The 20,230-nt window shown below is 39.2% G+C and overlaps 1 protein-coding gene across 10 annotated transcripts in view; it reads left to right on the top strand.

Annotated features, from left to right (window-relative positions):
- Nucleotides 1-20,230, top strand: part of MAGI2 (membrane associated guanylate kinase, WW and PDZ domain containing 2) — a 754,276-nt gene that overhangs the window by 601,651 nt on the left and 132,395 nt on the right. For all 10 annotated transcript variants that reach the window (XM_040595989.1, XM_040595988.1, XM_040595990.1 and 7 more), the window contains 2 exons: nucleotides 225-346; nucleotides 1,804-1,986. In XM_040595989.1, coding sequence (XP_040451923.1) covers nucleotides 225-346; nucleotides 1,804-1,986 — 305 coding nt within the window. The remainder of the gene's footprint in view (nucleotides 1-224; nucleotides 347-1,803; nucleotides 1,987-20,230) is intronic.

The following is a 20,230-nucleotide window of genomic DNA, read 5'->3' on the forward strand; positions in this document are numbered from 1 at the left end:
AGAACACTTTTCAGTGCTGTTCATTATGCAGTGCGCTGGATCATGCATTTCCCAGCCCCAACAGAATTGGGTGGTGTGTAAGGGACACGCTCAGGCTCATTGGGGATTCATAACGGTTTCACTCTCTAACCACACACACCTAAGTCACATACAGCATCCTACTGTGAAAATGATCATTTTCCCCAACTGAACCCAGTTTTTAATCAAAACCAAATTTTTTCCAGCCACATAAATAGAAGAACACAATTTGAAAACCCTGTCCTAGAAGCAAAAAGGAAGCTACAGCAGCATAACATGCCCAACGCAGAACTTGGAACAAAGCCTATGCAGGCCCAAGGTTTCCGAGGTACAGTACCGTGTCACCTATCTTAGTTAAGATGAAAGATCCTGCTCTCCTGTTGATGTGACAATGATTTTGTCGTAGTCTGATTAAAGAGTAGTGTTGCCAATGCTCACAGTGTTATCACCTGTCTCCTAGCATTTCTCCCCTAAATATGTGAGTTCCCAGAGTTGCAGGACTCGTGAGCCACCTAAAATACTTTAACCTTCAGAGGCACAGAGAAGAGACAGAAAAGTTGGCCCTAGTGTTTCCTAAAAGCTGAGAAACAGTAAGCGCAATAAGAGCCCCAAAGTAATTTTCTAAATAAAATCATAAATTCTATTTTTGGGAATGTACAACTCTCTTTTGAGCACCCGAGGTTGGCAACACTGAAATAATTAATTGTACTTTCTCTAAATTACCGTTAACGGATGTTTGGTATGTTTCTAAGCTAGCTCATCTAGCAAGCATCAATTAAGTTAAAAGCCTCAAGCACTGTGTTATAGGAGTTCACAAGAATGCAACCTCTTGGTAACGTAAAAATTAATGCGCTTAAAATGAGCTGTATAAGCAGCAAACAGTATTGGTAGAGACAAATAAACTTTAACATAAGGTTATACCCAGAGAATGAGGCTTGTTCTCCTTTGTAACAGTAGAAAGCTCCTCATCAACCTTACCTAGACCTAAATTTGCCCACCTGCACCCTGCTCCCAAGAGGTCCCGCAGCGCGAATGACCTGTCCCAGTGCCAGTGCGACCTCGCCGGGACGCTCAGGCTGCACGGTATGTCCTGCGCTGCCGGCCAGCCCAGCCCCGCCGCTGCGGGCGTAGCAAGAGCAGTCGGAGTCACAACCTTCGCACCTTCCTCCCACCCTTCCTCACCAAGCACAGCATGGACGAGAGGCATGGGGAGCCCCCGCCACGCACACTGCACACCCAGGCACGCGGAGAGGGGACACGGCGCTTGCACAGCGGTTGTGTGTGTCACTTGTTGGATGCCAAAACCCCACGTGTTTGGAGAGAAAAACTCACCTAATATTTAGACTGCTTGTTAACAAATGGAATAAGATATTCCAGGGATATTTTCCTTATTGCAATTGCGAGGGAAATTACGGAGAATGTATTACTTGGTAATCAAAGCTGGATTTAAAGGTTAGGAAAGAAGTTTTAAAATTACCTCACAGATCATTTTACGGTTGTAATTATTTTAGATACACGAGATCCACTTCTAAATGTATTTCTAATATGAAAGAATATTTATAACTGTGTACTTACGGCTGATCTGCCATAGATAAGAAATACATTTTAAGCTTTGTATTAATACAAGGACTCACAAATATTTTTTTCCTGGAATGCCTGCACTCTTTATTTCCTTGGTTTTCATATGCTGTCACCTGCTGTCAGCCAGTAACCTTATCTGCTGTCCCCCCTGTGTTGTGACTAGATCAGAACTTTTGTCTTTCTTGTTTGTGTTGACTGATGTAGAAAAACCACTCTTCACCCGTGATGCATCACAGCTGAAGGGGACTTTCCTCAGCACAACTCTTAAGAAAAGCAACATGGGTTTTGGATTTACCATCATTGGTGGGGATGAGCCGGATGAGTTTCTTCAGGTGAAGAGTGTAATTCCTGATGGGCCTGCAGCACAAGATGGGAAAATGGAAACAGGTAATTAAGATGATTCCTCTGTCTTTTTATCTGAGATGTAGAGTGAGACATAGATTTCTGAGTCTCACTCTTTCTGTGAATGTGTACATTGTTCCATACAACTTTCTGTGTTAATGTGTAAACAGCTGCTCTGTAAGAAAATATAAGCTTCTGAGATAAAACTTGCTTCTAATTTTCCTTACTAATAATGCCAAGTAGCTAATTTTTCCCATTTCACAATATTTTAAGAAAGAAAAGACCTCTGCATTCTTTCCATAAAGATGGGATCTGGTGTTCCTTGGTTTACAGGCAGTTTACTTAAGGGCAGTCTGTGCCTGGAAAGACAAGAGACAGGCAGAGAGCGCACAGATTACTAAATGCAAATGTATTTCTTTAGAAAGGATGTTTTTGCAGAATAATCAAAGCCAAATCTGATCCAACATTGTTCTCATTGGAACCATCAAAGCAAAAGTTTTCAGTGTGGCATATGGACCATAGGCATCTGTGAAAACTAACTAAATCAAACTTCCTCTGAAGAGATTTAAAGCTGCTCTCATGATCTGGACTGTCACTGGAAATATTTTCATATCCACAGACTGATAAAGATTGCAAACCACTGTCTTAAGGGTTTGCAGGGTCATGTCAGGTCTATGTATGGATGAAATATTTTTGGAGAAAGATGAACTCAGTTTCCAAGCCAGCTGTCATCTCCTGTAGGAGAAGACAAGCAGAGGACAATCAAACCATTTAAGTTGGCAGCAATCTCCAGTCACTAACCTCCTGCTCAATGCAGGGCTAAATTTGTGGCTGGATCAGTTTTCTCAGAGCTTCATCCATGGGGCTACAGAAGATTTTGTAGGATGGAGAACCCGCAGCTTCTGTCAGCTCCTGTCCCAATACTTAACTACTGTCACTGTGAAAATTTTTGTTCTTTAGATCAAGTTGGGATTTCCACCGGTGCAACTGGTAACCAGTGACTGTAGTCCTGTTGGTGCAGCCCCATCGCTGTGTACTGTCCTTCCCCCACAGTCCTTGTTCCTCAGAGAATAGTCAGGCTGCACATGCGTACTGGGACACGTGCATATTTCTTCCATTTCTTACCAAGACTTTATAAAAGAAATACTAGTTTGGGATTTATGTTGCCTCTGCAGAAAACTGAGTTCACGGTGGCCAGAGTCATTGTGAGGATAAAGAGAATTTCCTAGCCTGTGACAGATCTCTGCGGATGGACCACAGCAGCAGAGCAGGATCCTTTTAGTGTGTTACAGCACAGGGGGCAGACACATAAACACACAGAGGCACAAATAATGTGGATGGAACAGTCCCAGGTGATTCTTCTGGAAATTCCCTTTCATCCTTCTTTTATTGTAATAAAGGAATGATCTGGACTATCATCTGTTGGGATAAATCACCCTGATCTTTAGTTTATTCTGTAGGACTCTCCAGGACTTTGCAAGAAGGAAGTATGAAGGTTATTTAAAAAAAAAAACCTCCGTTTGCCTCAAGCCTTACATTACAGGTGGCATGATGTTTCTGATGCCAAATAGATAAAAGGTGATTTGTATAAAGAAGCAAAATGTAAGAAATAAATAGAATATAGATTGTTGGCATTGGTTTTATAAAAAAATTAGTCTAACAGCTTTTTAATTCTCAATTCTTGTTGCCATTTTAACTTAATGCAGTTTGGTTCCCAAAGGCAAAATTAAATTAGCTGATTAAGCGAACAAAGGATACAACAGGCTGCCTGAAGTTCAGGATATTCTAGTAACATGAACTTCATTTTCCCCAGTATTTTCATATTACCTAATACACGGCATGAGAGATTTTCATTGTTTGTCATGGTTTAGCATTCTCAGATCCAGGACTCAAAATGGTTACTTGCTTATCCATCTGAAGCATGGGCTGGGTGCTAGTGAACTTGTTCATTTGGAATTCTTTTCTCTAGAAAAGAGTGTCCTGCAACTTAATAAAATTTGGATGTTGAAATTGAATGCTATTGACGGTGATTATTTTAGTCATGGATTTTGATGAGAATATATAGGAAAAAGGTGCTTTAAAATGCATAGAAATAACATTGGTTTTTTTTCTGAGGTAATTAATTCAACTATATTAAGAATGCAAGACAGAAATGTACATTCAAATGTATAATCACTCTATAATTATGTGAGCCTGATATATACAAAATTACATCTCAGAATAAATTCTGGCCTCAAATGTCTTCATTTTCGAGAAGAGCGACAGAGTTCTGATGTAAAGTAATTGGAGGATCTCAGGCTAATGATTGTGGCGTCTAACATGGTTTCTATGAATATTTGAAGTGATTTTCTAAATATGATAATGGTAAACTGAAAAAAAGATATTTAAGGTCAGAGTATTTATCAAAGCACTGTTCCACAAAGTGCTTGTATTTCCTGATATCCAATCCTTTTTACACTTCCTGAAGTAGAATTTTCTCTCCCTATTCAGCCATTTTACAGTCTTATCAGCTGGAGATATGAAAACCTCCCAGGTTCCATCAATAAGATTTTGTTCATAAAACTTTTAAACTTATGTTTTAAAACTGTTTGGAATTAGATATGTACCTTTGTTTGTTAGGTAGGCATTACTGGATGATGAGTAGAGATTTGAAAATAATTTTATTTGTTCTTTTGACATGAACTGCATGTCATGTCATGTTACTGTACAATTTATGTGCACTCTAGCTATGATCACAGTTATAGAAGGCTTTGATAAATTATCAGAATATCATATTGTGGCAGTAGGGCATCACAGTAGAAACCTTGAGGACAATGGTGCTATAACTGAGGTAACTTGGGTGTAAGGAATAACCACAGGTGCTGGTGCTCCCAGCTGTAATACATCTCTGGAGCCTTTCCCTTGCAAGGCCGATACTTGTTTTTGGCCAAGTGGTAAACAAAGTCCTAGTGTTTCAGACGTGCATCAGATACGGGGAAAAAAGGAAGAAAAGGCTCCATCTATTTAATCTTAGCTGATCTTGGCCACAGGCTGAAAACGCCAATACTGTACTTTATCCTAATTGTTAAAGAAACAAGCTCATAGAAAACTAATATTGTAATTTTGGTTTACTTCTCCACCTAAAATCTCATGTAGGGGTCAGATACAAATGGTATTCCAAGAGAAGAGTGAATCTGTGTAAGATGTTGTTGTCACCCTTTGACACGATAACACTACAGTGTTTTTACAAGCCAGTTTCAGAATGAAACAATTTTGGATTTCATCCCCTGGAACATGAAAGCAGCTTCCTGACAATGACTTGGCATTGCTGTGATACTATGAAGCAATTGAAGCAGTGAGGCAAACTGAGTGCACTGAGATGCAACAAGAGATATCTGAGGTCCTGGTGATCCAACACCACCGCTCAGTGCCCAGTGCTGGGCACTAAGAGATAGCTGTAATTGTCCCAGACCCACAACAAACCTCACAAGCAGACTCAGAGGACCCACATCTCAGTGAATGAGTCAAAAACAGCCAAAGTTACATTCCTGATCCCATTTGCCAGATGTTTCAGAATTCCTAAGGGTTATTATGCCCTCACGTAAATCTAGCGTCTGTGAGCTAATGGCTGTTAATAATACTGCAAATGCCTTTCTAGGACATGTTTTAGCATTTGGAGCTCAATCAAGCTGCTGGATATGAACATTACACTCCACAGCAGTCTCTGCCTACCTCAGGACAGCCTAGGAGCTGATACCACATTCTTTCCTGAGAGGTTACATTGCTCTGTCTTGTCTGAAGCCTCACTCTGCCAACGGAAAACTGTCTCCGTTTAAGAGGCCCCTGTATCCCATTAAAATGCTGAGTGAACATCACTGGTAAAAGACTACATCTACATGAAAAGATTTTTATACAGCGAGTGATTCTGAATGACTGCTGTTCTAAGGCAAACAAAGATTTAAGCCTGCGGCTGAGTCAGATAAAAGCTCAAGCTGCAAAGACAAAAATTTCCCTACAATTTTCAAGGTTATTCAGTGGACTAGATAAACTGAAACATTCCCATGTAATCAAGCTCGAGAAAGATTCTCACCTGCGCATTTTGGCAAGTTGCAGTTCCTTTGGTGAAATTTTCCAGGAAACAGCTCAAAGACACAGTGCATAAGTGGTTAATTGCATCTATTGATGACCCTTCTGACTGATGAATAGCTAGAATCATTGCAGGTTGAATTTTCCCGAAACGTACGTACATCTGTGATGAATTGTCATATCTCAACAGTGTGAATCAAGAAATGGGAAATATGTTCTTTCATTTCATCAGCCAAGCATACATTTGGCCAGCTCCAAGGTGCCAGATCACCTGTAAACAATGCAGAGTTGGCCTTTTTTAGATGCTGTTCTCTCAGGAACAGAAGTTTCACTTTAATAGTTAATCTGTTTTAGAGATAAAAAATTATAAATGTAAGGTAAGGTTCAGCTAACAGGTATAGGTGTCTACAAGGCAGATGTCTACACCTACCATATGACTAGACATCTACCACTTTTAGATGACTGTTTTAGGATGAAGCCTAAATACTAGAGATTTAGAGTCTAGAGATCAGTCCCGCATCTACCACTCAGAATTTCTACTGCCCCTGAGAGATCTCCAAAAGGTCCAAGCCAGCTGTTAGAGATCCTGGAAGTACCGACATGTGGCGTTGCTGCTATTTGTGGGCATAGCATCAATGCCCATAACAATCTTCTATACCTGATGAATTTTTCAAGAAGCTGAGGTTACTCTAAATGTAAGCAAATCGGAGGGACTGCGCACTTGTTGATCTACAAAGTTATAAATTTTGTTATTCACTTGAATAAGAGCAAAACTAAAGCCATTATCAGGTGGTTTGCCCTACAGTGACATGAAGCTTGGGGAATAATTATCTAGCCACTATTCATGCATATTTTTGCACATGAAGGCTAATATCTCACAGCAACTTTAAAAAGTAGAGGACTTAAGGCAGAAGGAATTGGGGACATATGCAAAAGGATGCGTTTTTACAAGTTCAAACAGATCCTTAGTTCTGTCCCCTGTTTGTCCGTTGTCAGTTCAGATCTCACCTAATGTCAGGTCAGATGAGATGCAAGCTGTCCAGTTTCAGCAACACCAGAAAAGGTGAACTATATATGCACAAAGGATGCCTTCAATTCAGAGAAGTAAATACATTAAAAAATTAAAAAATGTTTTGGCAGTCATCTGGGAATGTCAGGATCTATCTGACAATATTCGCCTTTACAATATTCCCTCCCCCTGGTAGCCAACTGTTTACCACAGTTGTCATCTCAAGAGGCTCACTGACCAGGAGCTCGGTGAAGAGCTTGTCACACACATGTGCAGGACTTCATTTCCACAATACCAGCAGCTGGCTGAAATGTAGTTAGCTCACCTGCTTGACACCGCCTCATCCCGTGGCACCAGGAAGACTGGCCTCCCACAATTAAGGCATGGCATTAGGAACATGAGACATTGTACTACTCGCTGGACTGCTGAAGAAGGAGTATCTTTTCATTATCCTTATGCATCTCCAGGCTAAAACACTCTTCTCATATCTACAAAGACCTCATCAAGTGTCAGTCTTGTAGCTGCAAGCTTGTGGCAGGTCTGTGAGAGCAGAGCAGCGTACATAAAACCAGCCTGTGTTATCAGCTTCCCTTTGCACCTTGGCTTTGTTTGGAAGCTAGGATGTTTCATCTGAACCAGCAGTGGCCTTTTTCTCCCCGTTTCAGTCTAGCTAAGGCTAGCTAAGTATCTCTGTCTTCAGATGTTGCTATTAATCCCATGGAGTTAAGAGAAGGAAAGTCCTCCAGCAGAGGCAGCTGATGTAACGGTGCAAAATGCAGCAGAAACAGTGTATTTGCATCGTGTACAACCGAAATCATTGTGTTCTCTGTTCAGCCACAACACCTAGAGTTCCTTTCACCAGTGATAGTGGTTACATTTTCGTGAGCCAAACCAGGAGTAACTGTTCAGTAAAACCTCATCCTGGTTTTCTAAAGCCAATCTTCCCACATTTCACAATTTGGCTTTTCAAGGAGAAGAGACAGAGAGCATTGAGACTGGAACTGCAATGTTAATGCTGTGGTCTTTACACTCTGCATAAGGATGGACCTAACAGATGCCCTGCTAGTTCATAGCTGAGACAAATGGACATCCAGGGGCTGCACGTCACTTTTTTCATTTGTGCAGTACACAGCACCCTACTCTATTCAATCCACTTTATATTTCTCACTATAAAAGCTTGCATATGTTATATAACTAATGCCAAAACTCTTCAAGAGATGCACGGATAAAATTAACCTTGACTTTTGAGAATCTTCCCAAGGTAGACTGATGCAGTCCTGTGCTCGTCCTCACAATTTTATCCTGAATCTCTATGTAACTGTAATTCTTTAAAGTGCAGCTCTTTATTTTTTTTAAAGGTGACTAAATTTGAGTCTTAGTTTAAATTTGACAAGTAAAAGTTTCTATTGCCTTAGTTGCAGAGGAAAGCTCTGAAGTACAACCAATATATTTAAAACGTTTCAAACAGAAAGCAAAGAAAAAAAATGCCAGTTTCACTATTTATTTGATATCATGTATTGAGGCTCACTTTAGCTGGGGGAAGGGATGTGACTTGTGGTTTTGAGTGCGTGATGGTGACAGTAAAAATAATATTTGCATTTTAAGAGTATTAATAGCAATGAAGAACTTGTAGCAGAAAGATATTCTCTTTCAATCCCCCTTTCTTTCATATTTTAAAGTAGATAATTCATTGAACTCTGCATGTAAATAGACCGGAAGATAGTACTTAGGTTGCTAGAAATTTTTAGTACTCATGCTATTTTTTTCTAACATTAGTTTTCCATTATATTTTGTGTTTTTCTTGCTTTCATATAAAATGAACTCGCTACAGTAGTCACAGTAACATCTATAAATTTCTTATGTCAACCAAAGACCTGAGAAGAGTGTCCGCTTCTGTCACAAAGTTACTGAATTCTAATCTCCGTGAGGTTCCTGCTCTAGTGTTTTCCTCATATTTTTATTCTTTTGGTACTTGCTGGATTATTAGATCCTCATTGAATGATAACCAGCACAGATATGAGCCTACACTGAAAAAAATGTCTCTATATTTTGTATACCACATGCTGTTACTGTCTGCATCTGAGGTCTTTGTGTGCATCTTGTCAGATTTCTTTGGTTGGCTGGTGTGATGTTCAATAGCCTTATGTTCTCCCTGAGGTGCAGAAAATCCATATGTCACTATCTGTTCTGCCTGATATGGCATTAGAGCTTGAGTCCATGTTGCCTATCCATGAAGCTACTGAGCGTTCATCAAGAACTGCATACAAATCTTTCCTATTAAAACCATTCCACTTTGCATAAACATTCCTGGAGGTATGAAGCGAGTTATTGATTCTTTTTAGCCCTGTCATTGGGCTATTCCCTTGAAGTCTTCAATTAAAATTATTTCTACAAACAGCAAGAGCAATTACAGCAGAGCATCTAACTTGGATTTAAAAATGCTCTGAAAATATATGTTCTTTAAATCACAGGAATAATTAGAAAAAAATTCGTAGGAACTTCCTGTCTTCACCTCACATGCTGTCTCACTCCATGAGATGATTCTGGTTACTCATCCAAACAGGACTCAGTGGTCTCTGACTCCATATCCTGGTTTTTAGCCCTAAAGTTTGCCATCATTTAGAAATTTTAGGAACCTTCTGTCTGAAGCTTTAGGCTTAGTACCTTAATTCAAGGCAGTTCAAAACATCACTTTAAGGAACACAGATCCCCAAGTGTGGTGTCTGTAGGGAGGAAGAGGTTGCCTCCCGCAGACAGCTGAGACTGCCAGCATTTGGGGTGCAATTCAGTTGCATAAACTTAGGTGTCTGGTGCCATTAAAAATGCCAGAGATCCCACATAGCCTCCCCCTGCCCTTCCAGGCAGCAGTCTCTTGTATGTCCTCTGTGATACCTTATGAACATCTCAAATGCCCGAGGCTCTTCAAAATTACATTAAAGGCCTTAAACAACATTCCTCCTTCTGTGCCTTAAGAGGAGTGTGTAAATAGACTTCTTCGTTGTTCTATATCATCTATTGCAGGAAGCGGTGATTGATTCATTACTGTAAAAATAAATCTTTTCTGATAGTGTTACGGATATTTTTTTTCCCTAGCCTAATTCAGAGCTTACACTTGTGGTTTTGTGAACACTTACAAGAAATGGCAAAAACCTTTTTAAACTTAATAAGCTTAATTTTCTCTCATTTAACCATTCAAACAACATTATAGGAAGCCTGATGATTAAGTTCAGCCATATACTGGTGATTATAAATTCATTTTTGTCTCCAGTGCTTATAGTATTTTGATTCAGATGTTATTGGTGCCCATAAAGTATATTCCAATATTAGGACTGAATAATATGTGTAACTTGTTTTCTTTCCGATAGTGACTGTTCTTCAAAAGACTTTTTTCTAAGTCCAAATAATACACAGAAATGCAGCAGGAATCTGGAAAGAACAGCAATCTTTCATTTTGCTTTGATAAATCCATATTTACACACAGGAGACAACTCATGGTATGCATGGTTTATGGCACTTATTTAATTTTGAAAGAAATTCACATTTGTTGACACTATATTTTGATCTGTGTTTCTCAGTCCTAAGAATGATAATATGTGGTTCCTACTTGAACCAGTAAAATACTGAACATGTAAGTAGGTGAAGTGCTGGGTTATGTAAGTGTGCCACATAGTCTTCAGCAAGCGAGAGTATATAAGCAGGTCTGCTTATATTTAGTAAGTTGATTCTAAAGGTTAAGCCATTAAAACAACTCTTCCAGCACCAGCTATAGAAAGTTGAACATGTTTGATTAGAGATGGCTGAGGACTGAGCGTGTCCAACCATGCCAGATTCCACATGTACAGCACTTACTGTCTTTTTATCCAACTGTTTCACCTTTGACAAGATTTTCGCTGCAGTTATGGTTTTATTTAACCCAGAAACCAAAGGTGAAGAAATCGGAAAGAGAGGGCGTAATGCAGATGCAATCTATGATAATATAAACAATCCTGTCTCATATGGACAAATGCAACACAAACCATATACACAAGACATACACGCTCTGTAGAACCTAAGCCACCGGTCTAGCTCTCTGTAGCAAGAGTAAATGGGAGATCTGGTGCTCAGATGTGCCGTGTCTTTAGCAGAGAATAAGATCATAGAGAAATCAAGAAACACAGAAAAGTAAAATATGAGTAAAGGTGAAAAAGCAGAGAGAATAATTGGAACATGAACTATTCAGGTATGTGCAGCCTCACGTTGCTATTAATCCAAGGCCTGACTCCATGGAAAATATGGCCACAAAAGCCAAAGGCATAGACACGGATACTATAACTAAAACATAGTCATACATATTGCACTATGCAAAATACAAAGGCAGAAGAAATGTTACATGATTTTTTTCTCTCTACTATCACATACTAATACATTTATCCCATTTTATTTTTCATATTGTCATACACAAAACAAGTGTGTATGACAAGTCTTGGAAGCCCATAAATTCGTTCTTTAACCTGAACCCTGTCACACAAAATCTGCACATTCTAATATTAGGATATTTAAAATAGGCCAGGAGATGATAAATATATTGTCGTAATCTTCACATTTATTAGGACAACTTTTGTAAGTTTTGCAAATCGCCAGTTGAGTAAGCAGTGTGCTATGAACTCAGTGGCTGCCAAAAATGCTGCAGTTGCAGAAATAACTTTTTTCCTATCAAATGTAATTAACATCTGTCTCGCATGATTTGGCTATTTGTATGAACAGACAAAAATATACATTGGAAATAATAGTCATCATCTTCTCATGTACTGTTTCATTCCATAAAGAATGACATCTTGTTTCTTAACAAGAAGAATGATCTGGGAGGGGGGGGAGCTTCTTTCTATATAAAGCAATGACAGGGGAAGTGAGAACTTCATATTGCACTAATGAAATTAATAATCTAGAACTGCACTTTTTAATATCATTAGCCATGCCACCTTTGATTTTCTTCTAATTTTGTTGTTTTGGCATATAGGTCTTTTTTATACCATTTGATTATCAAAACAAAAAGTAAACATTTAGCTGAATTTCAAATATTTTTTCATTTTCTATTCAAAATCATATAGATTAAGAAATGCATAATCACCTCTGCCTCCACATTTGTGCTACCAAATGCAATCTGTATCTGTATTAAAATCTGATAGCTCAGAAATTCAACTCTTCATTTGCCTTTAGCTGTTCTTTAAGAACAAATTTTAAAGCTAAAATTTAAAGCGAATTTTAAACCCTTTGAAAATTTAAGAATAAATTAAGTCATGGCTTTTAAGATACAGTTTCTGTTGTATATTTAGAATGGGAATACTTTCTTGACAGTTAGCAAATATTTTACTGGAACAAATTATTTAACATCTCTGTACCTGAAATTCCTCATCCAAAACCAGAAACAGTCATTTTAGAACTTTGTGAAGTCCAATAATCATTGTCGTTAGCAACTCCTATCATAACAATTGCAAATGTTAGTTAAGAGAAGCTTAATGGAGCTCAGCTTAAGATATTTAGGTCGAATATTGTATATGTCCAATTGTGCAATATACTTTTAAACAGAAATCTGTGCTCAATCCCATGTACATAATTTTTTTTTGTCAGGGCTCTGAGTTTCTCATTTGATGTATGGCATAAAGTGAAAAAAAACAGAATTACATTATAGGTGAAGAAACATTTCCAGGCATATAAATCATATTCCAGGAGCTTTGTGAACTTTTAACTAATGGGGGTTACAGAGACATTTCAGGCAATTTTCTTATCAGTTCACTTCTAAAGCATCTTTCACTGCCTGTTGCCAGAATCTGGATGTTAGCACAGATCACCTCTCATATGACCCTGTTTAGCTGTTCACATAGCCTTTGTAAGAAGAGCAAGGTTTATCCCAGCACTGATGCAGCAGCCTCTTCGTAATTGATGATTCTGACATTTTAAAAAATTGCTTGTTTGTTTAAAAACCTATAATGAAAATTTCTCAATAACATAAGGAGCGCTTTGCAAACCAGTAGGCAGGCATGAAGTTAACTCTGATGCGATGTGAGAAGCCCCTGGAAAATTTCATCCAGCCTTCTCTCTCTCTGCTCCACAAAAGTCTTCTCCCCTCCAGCAGTCACCCAAGTGCCATACTGGTTCTGAGGCAGCGAACAGAGGTGGAGCTCGAGATGCAATGCTGCTACCCTGTGCGCCCTGCATGCTGCAGCAGCTGCCTGGGCAGCACCCACTTGCTTCTGCTCATCTCCTTGTTCAGTGGGTGCCACAGGGGAGCAGTGCCGTGTACAGGACCTGCAGAAATTCTTGGTGACTGAAGCTCAGGAGTTTTGCTAGGTCTCAGCTATCCATCTCAGGGGGTGACCAGGTCGGGGGTGGTGGGAGAGGAGGGTCCCATCACCAGAGGGTGGATGCAGGACTGGGAGAAAACTGACTGGACTGGGATTTGCTGTAGCTGAAGATGAGACAATTTGGTTTTCTTCTGCATGGAGGGAAGGAGAAAATGCAGTAACACTATGCTCAGAGATGGCTGGAGAGTGGGTGTTTATGTGCGTTGTGTGTGTGTAGAAGGAGGCAGGAGAGGGGAGGGCAAGGTACTAAAGAAGAGAAGAAAAGGAGCTCTGCGAGAAAGGTCTGAGAGCAGTGATGTGAATATAGATCTTTTAAACACTGGCACTTTCACTCCTTTTGATGTATTGCTTTCTTCTTCAGCTCCTAATGAAAGTAAATTAAATTTCTTTATATTCAACTAATTTCTTCTGCATTAAAATCAGCATCATTGTACGCAGTATTTACTGAAACTTTCTTTGCCATACTGAACATCACCTGTGGTACTGCTGAGGAAAAGCCAGATAATATTGGACACTTCTTTCCTTGAGAGGTGTGTTCCTTGAAAATTTATTTATAAGCTAATAGTGAGTCATGAAACATGCTGGGTTATGCTGCTGCTCTGTTATGCATGATCTTTTCTATTCCACCTGTACGTACACAAAATAACACGTCTCAATAAGCAAGGGTTATCAGCGGCTGATGGTTACTGGCCTGAAATCACCCCTTTGAATCCTGTGAACCCATCAGCTCTGCAGAAGCTGGCAGGGCTGAGCTGGGGGTGCCTGTAACACTGTGAAGGACTGAAAGAGCACATGAAAAAATGGTGGTTTCGTGCTGGGGTGATTCAGAGAAAGCAGGCAGCAGAAAGAGGTGGGAAACTGGAAAAAGAGGAAATTGAGGTAGTAATAGGAACCTGACAATGCTTTCAAGTCTTGTGATGGAGAGATACAGGTTATAGTTTTATAGAAACATCATTGCAATTGTATGGGAATGGAAGACGTACTAGATGTGCAGGGCAGCATTAATCATACCACTGTCTCTATCATGTTGCTAGAATTATTGCCCTGATATTGGCCAGAGCCTCAGCCAGGGCTCTCAGGACCCATCTTGTTCACTGGAACCTGGCTGACTTTTCTTCCACAACAACCTCTAGAAAATTCCATGCGCCACAAGGCAGCCTGGTGGGCTCAGGCAGGTTGTCCTCAGGCAACTGGCGAGGAAAGCATCCAGCCACAGCACAGACGCTGCCTCCCGTCAGACCTCATCACTGGCACCACAAATCAACCACGTATTTAACCTTGTTTAATTAGTAGGTGGGTTTGGGCATAGATTCCTCTAAAAATCCATGTGAAATTCATGCAGTGCTGCTGTGCTACACATGGTACCAAAGGTTTTACTACATTTCTGCATGTATACTTTTTATATCGTTTTAGGAGGTTGCTTTATTTGGGGGGGGGCGTCGTTCTAACATAGACAGGTGAAGTTAAAAATACTATCATTCTACCTCTGGTTGTTTTCCAGACAGGTTAGAAGAGCAGCATCATTACTGAGGAGTTCAAAAAAGCTTTCTGGGTTTTTGGTAGATTGTTTATGGCAATCTGTTTAGTTTGCCTTATTCCAAGTATTTTCTGTATATCAGACAGAGTGTATTTTTTAGGCCAAACTTGATTGCATCAAAAGGAAATGCAGTTCACTATTATATAAGAGTGTTTCTAGTGCAGTTCCTCCTTATTGAAAAAACAGTTCTGAACTGTTTTGGGAAATAGGGCTAATCATAAGAATTGCACTTGAGCGATTGTGCATGCCAGAAATGCTACTCCATGCAAGGTGTCGAGCTGATGGATTTTTATTTTAGACTGTACAGTGTTGTAAATACTATCCTTCGATAGTCTGGTCCATTCTGAATGCAGGATTGTGATATTTTAAACATTTCATTTGCTACAAGAATAATGAATTCTGCTTTGCCTAAGCATAATATATGTAATTTAAAGTCAACCGGAAGTAATATTTTTCAAAAAATGTGGGCTTTTTTTTTTTTTAATAAAAAAAGTTCAAAATTGAAAAGAATATGAGCTTAGGAAAATTCAGTGAAAAACTGTACCATAATGTTTCTATTTTTTAGAGGGTTTTTTATTTAACTATTTGAGCAAAATTGCCACAGACTGGTAATTTCTTCTTGGACAACCCCAACCTAGAAAAAAATTCTCAGAAAACACATTCTTTGTATAACCTCTTTTTTACCAGGTGTGTCTTATCTTTCCATTTACCAAAGCTCCTAGTGATAAGAATTTTCTTAAAGCTTGTAAAGCAACATGCATGTTTGTAGTGTATGTAGAGGCATAGACATAGTGGTGCAGCGTTACTGGTGCTCCAGCAGTGACACCGGTAGCAGCAGCGCTCCCCAAGGTGACAGCACCCCAGGTCTTTTTACAACAATTTCCAAAGCCCAGGGTTTGACCCAAGTCATCCAGTTCTGTGTCACACTTACAAATATATAATACTTTTTCTAAGCACAATCTTTAGAGATAATCCATTATAAAACAAAGATATGCATATTATATGTAGTGCAAGTATCTGGATGTATCTAAAACTGTTAAATAGATGGTAATATAACATTGTTTATAATATGAATAGCAGATATTGAATGTGTATGATGAAGTGGTTTGCTATGTGTATGTCTGTGGGTAGGTGTGCTGAAGGTGTATCTCTGTGTAAAAATACATATGTGTGGGTGTCACTATATATACATTTATATATATATATAACCCATAAAATTTAGTCCATTTCAGAAAACAAATGCAGTTCTTTCTAGGAACTAGGGGAGGTAGATGAAATATTATATTATTTCATCATATCAAATATTCTTACAGGTATATCACTGAGGGGCTCCATGCCATGGAGCAGTCACTTTTACAGTGATCAGCCTGATCCCAGGGATACGGATTTTGACTTTCCCACATAGAAAAATATCCACATATAGATGTTAACTTCACTTTGCATGTGTGTGTTAGAATTAGGAGCTAGTTTTCTTCCACTATGAATTTTGTATTGAACATGCTCTTGGGTTGACGGAAAAAGCCAGGCTGTCCCTGATTTAGGTCTTCTGCCAGTTAAGTGCAGGAGTGACAGTGGTGATAGAAATCAACATCAGGCCCCCTCTCTCTCTCTCATACACACACATAGCTGGAATGCAGCTGAGGGGAAGAGCCAGACCAAGTACAGGAAAAACGAGGGACTGGAACAAGGGCCCTAAAGCAAAGGATAAAATATAAAGTGTAATCTCAGTAAAGACTGTATCAAAATCTGTTTGCACAATGCAAACACATTGAATGCACATAGGAGACCTTTAATCTGTCATATCCTGAATTTGAAAGTTTTCTCTCGGGGTATGTAATAGATAACATAAAAGAGACTTGAAACAATCCCTCTTTGAGTCCAGACTGGAAGGGGAAAGTCAGCGTATTTAGACAGTGCCTGATAGCCTTCCCGTGGCTGAGAGCAGCCCTGTCCAGTGGGCAAGCAGTGATGCATAATAACCTTGTACAGTATAATTGCATCTGTTTCAACAGCCTTCAGCAAGATTTTTACTCTTTTCTTGCAATGGCAGCAAGTTCTTCTAAATCTTAGAAATTACATGGGCTACCATGACTTTTTTGTCACCTCTGTTTGCACCTTGCAATCGCAGTTTTTAGGGATAGGCTATACATCAAACCAATTCCTTCAGAGTAATTTAAATTTCTGATGCACTGTAGCCTTACTATTATATTGCTATCACTGATGGAATTAGATGTTCTTTTAAATCCCGATTTAGCTGGAAAAGACAGAAATCACATTAAGCTCATGTAATTTTTATTCCTTTTTCTTTCACCTCTTTATATTTCAGTCAACTTGATGCAACAGTATTAATTTGCCATTAGATGAAGGCACACCTCGTATTTTTCTGTTTGAATTAGGCAGCGCATCTGGTTTTTAATTTGGGAGAGTGAGGGATTTGAGGCAATTGCAGAATGCTCACGTAACTAATTTCTTTTAATGGCAACAGCTTTTAATCTCTTTCACGTCTTGTTGGTATCAGAGCACATCTGGGTCTTACTTAGGTATTCAAAATCTTTGTTATGCCTCGAGAGCATCCTTCCCAAATGGATTCTGTTTGTGCAAGTGAAGAAGAATATATTATCAGTCATCTTAAACAGTCTTGCTTTTGCACATTCCCTTTAATGACATGAAAATAACTATACAGACAAGTACTCGTTCTACTTCTTTTCATGGTTGGGGAGAGGGGGAGAGTTCTTCAGTAGAAGAAATGTAGAGAGTGGGTAAGAACCAGCTTGGGAAGATATTCAGTTATAATCCAAAGTGGAACCTGACTGGACTCCAGAGGAGGTTTACTATGTGCAAACAGTTCTTGCCAGTGGGTGCAGAAGACTAAACCTCATCTTTGACATTACTCATTTTAATGATGGTATAATTTTTTTGCATGCCAGGACAGAGACACTAATAGGTTTGGGGAACATGCTTTTTGTAAGATTATCTACTCACATGCAAGGACTGTGCAAATACAGAAATTCCTTTCAGCTTTCTTGTCCAGCATGTGGAACAGTAGGCACCGATACCGGAGGGATTTATCCTACATTTTCTCCACACCATTATGTTTCTCCTTCCATTGCTGCTAGTACTTGCTTTTTTCTCTTTTTACACATCACTTAAATGACATTATCAGTTCCACTATTCCGAGCCCTCTTGCACTAGGCTGGCTTTGAGGGATTTCTGGTGCTATGGAGCTCTTTCTGATAGCAACAGCCTAAAGCTGGACATAGAGGCAGATGGTCTCAGCTCCATCAGCGTAAAAGCTGTCCTGTGCCTTCAAGCCCAAGTGAACACAGCTGGAAGAAAATGTGCCACCTCTGGTTATCAGCAACACTGCATCAGACAATCATCTGTGCTTACTGTTACATAAACTCAGGATTGCCTCAGAATCCAAAACACACTCTTCAGTGTTCAGACTACAGGGACCACTGACTCACTTTCTAAATCACTACTGTCTTTGAAGCTAGCTGAAGCTATATGGATAAGTGTGAAAATATGCATACCTCTGTTTTCCAAAAGTACCTGTTAGATGAGTTCTGCTAGAGGTGCTTAGTGATATTCAGCTTCTAATCCACAGGTCGTTGCAATAAATCCTGGAAGTCTGAGAAAGAAAATGGATGTCATCAGTGCAAATACCAAAGTCACTCTCCTCTCTTTTTATGGTCTTCATCGGATAAAAAATAAGTACATTGAGAAAGTCATATTAGTTATCCCTAGCATATTAAATTGTTCATAGAAAAAGTGTTACTAATTGTGCTATAGTGACATTAACAGCACGGTATCAGACTTTTGCATTGCGTAAACCTCCTTCACTGTCCCCAGTCAATCGGAATACTCCTTGCCATGGGAATGCTAGTAGTGCTGTTCCTTCACTGGGATAGTAGTATACATATTTTTGGAGTCATAGTGAAAAGACTGGATAGTTTCATTCTCAATGAAAATATAAGGGTAGAACTTTTCAGAAATGGATTCTTTACAGTGTTTAACTATAATTCTGCTTATCTATTAGCCCTGAAGATCCAGTCTGGACAATGTTTCAGTAGTAGTTTACAGTATTCCAGGTTCACTAGACATTAAATATATCGATTGATTGGTTCATCTTTATGTATGTAAAATCTGTCAATTTTGGGATTCCTTACTGAGAAAAGCTGCCAGTTTGAAAATGCTGTGATTCATTCTCTAAATATTAGCTGGGAACATAATATATACATTTCATTAGTGTAAAATTAGGGGAAAATATTATAAATATATTTTGTAATTGTAACATTTAGTACATTGTTTTCCGTTACCGTAAAATCTTGTCCTACTTTACAAATTATAGTCCTGTGAACAGGTGCACATTCTCCCTGCTATATCTGTTGTAAAATCCATGAAATCAAAACACACCAAGTCAAACAAACACCAAACTCATTCACCCAGCCATGCTGAACTTTGCTGGTAGGACAATATTGTTTGTAGTGATGTCTCTCTTTTTAGTGTCAGCAGCCCCAGATTTGGTTTGAGTGATTCATAAAGACAATTTTTGGTTTCTTTTAATGAACTTGTACCTTCTTGATTATAGTAAATGCAGAAAGAATTAAAATAGACAAGGAGCCTTGCTTTCATTTTTCTACCTAAAGTTGTTTGGTTTTTTTAGTTTAACCTTAGGTACAATTCTTCTGATTGTAATCCCCATTGGAATGAATAGCTGTCATTTCACTGTATTTCTAAAAAACACGCATATATACAGTTGACACCTTACTGTGGTTTTTGTCTGGAAATTGCTTTCTGGCGGGGCATTTATGTGAGCATTGTGTGCACACAAGCCTGAAAAATTAATAATTTCGTACTTGAACTGTCATAAGAAGCAAAAAGAACAAAAGCAGTTCCAATACAAATTGCCATCCCTTTTTAAAGCATTAATTTTTGTAGCAGGATTCACCAATATACTCTAGGGTTTTTGTGCCTGCCTGAAGCAAGACAGGACTCTCAGGCACGCAGCCAGTTAGGATATTTTTAAAGACAGGGAAGAACAAAGCACCCAATGCACAGCAGTTTCCTTTCCGCTTTCTCTAGCACTCTGCTGCTGGCATTCACATCCCAGATTCCTCCTGCTCCTTCCATTCCTGTATCCCACAGCACGCATGCTCATCCGTTGCTCGTGCTTAGTTATCTCCTCTCTCTGATGGCAGCATCCCTGCGTATTTTCACCCTTCTTTGTGCACTTCTCGTGCAGCAGATGGTTCTCAGAAGGCAGCCTGTGAAATGACTGTCCCATTGCCCACCATTTTCACAGGCTTACCAAATCAGGGTAAGTTGTGCATAAAA

The sequence above is a fragment of the Falco naumanni genome, chromosome 5 (genome assembly GCF_017639655.2).
Source record: "Falco naumanni isolate bFalNau1 chromosome 5, bFalNau1.pat, whole genome shotgun sequence".
In the NCBI taxonomy this organism is placed as follows: Eukaryota; Metazoa; Chordata; class Aves; order Falconiformes; family Falconidae; genus Falco; species Falco naumanni.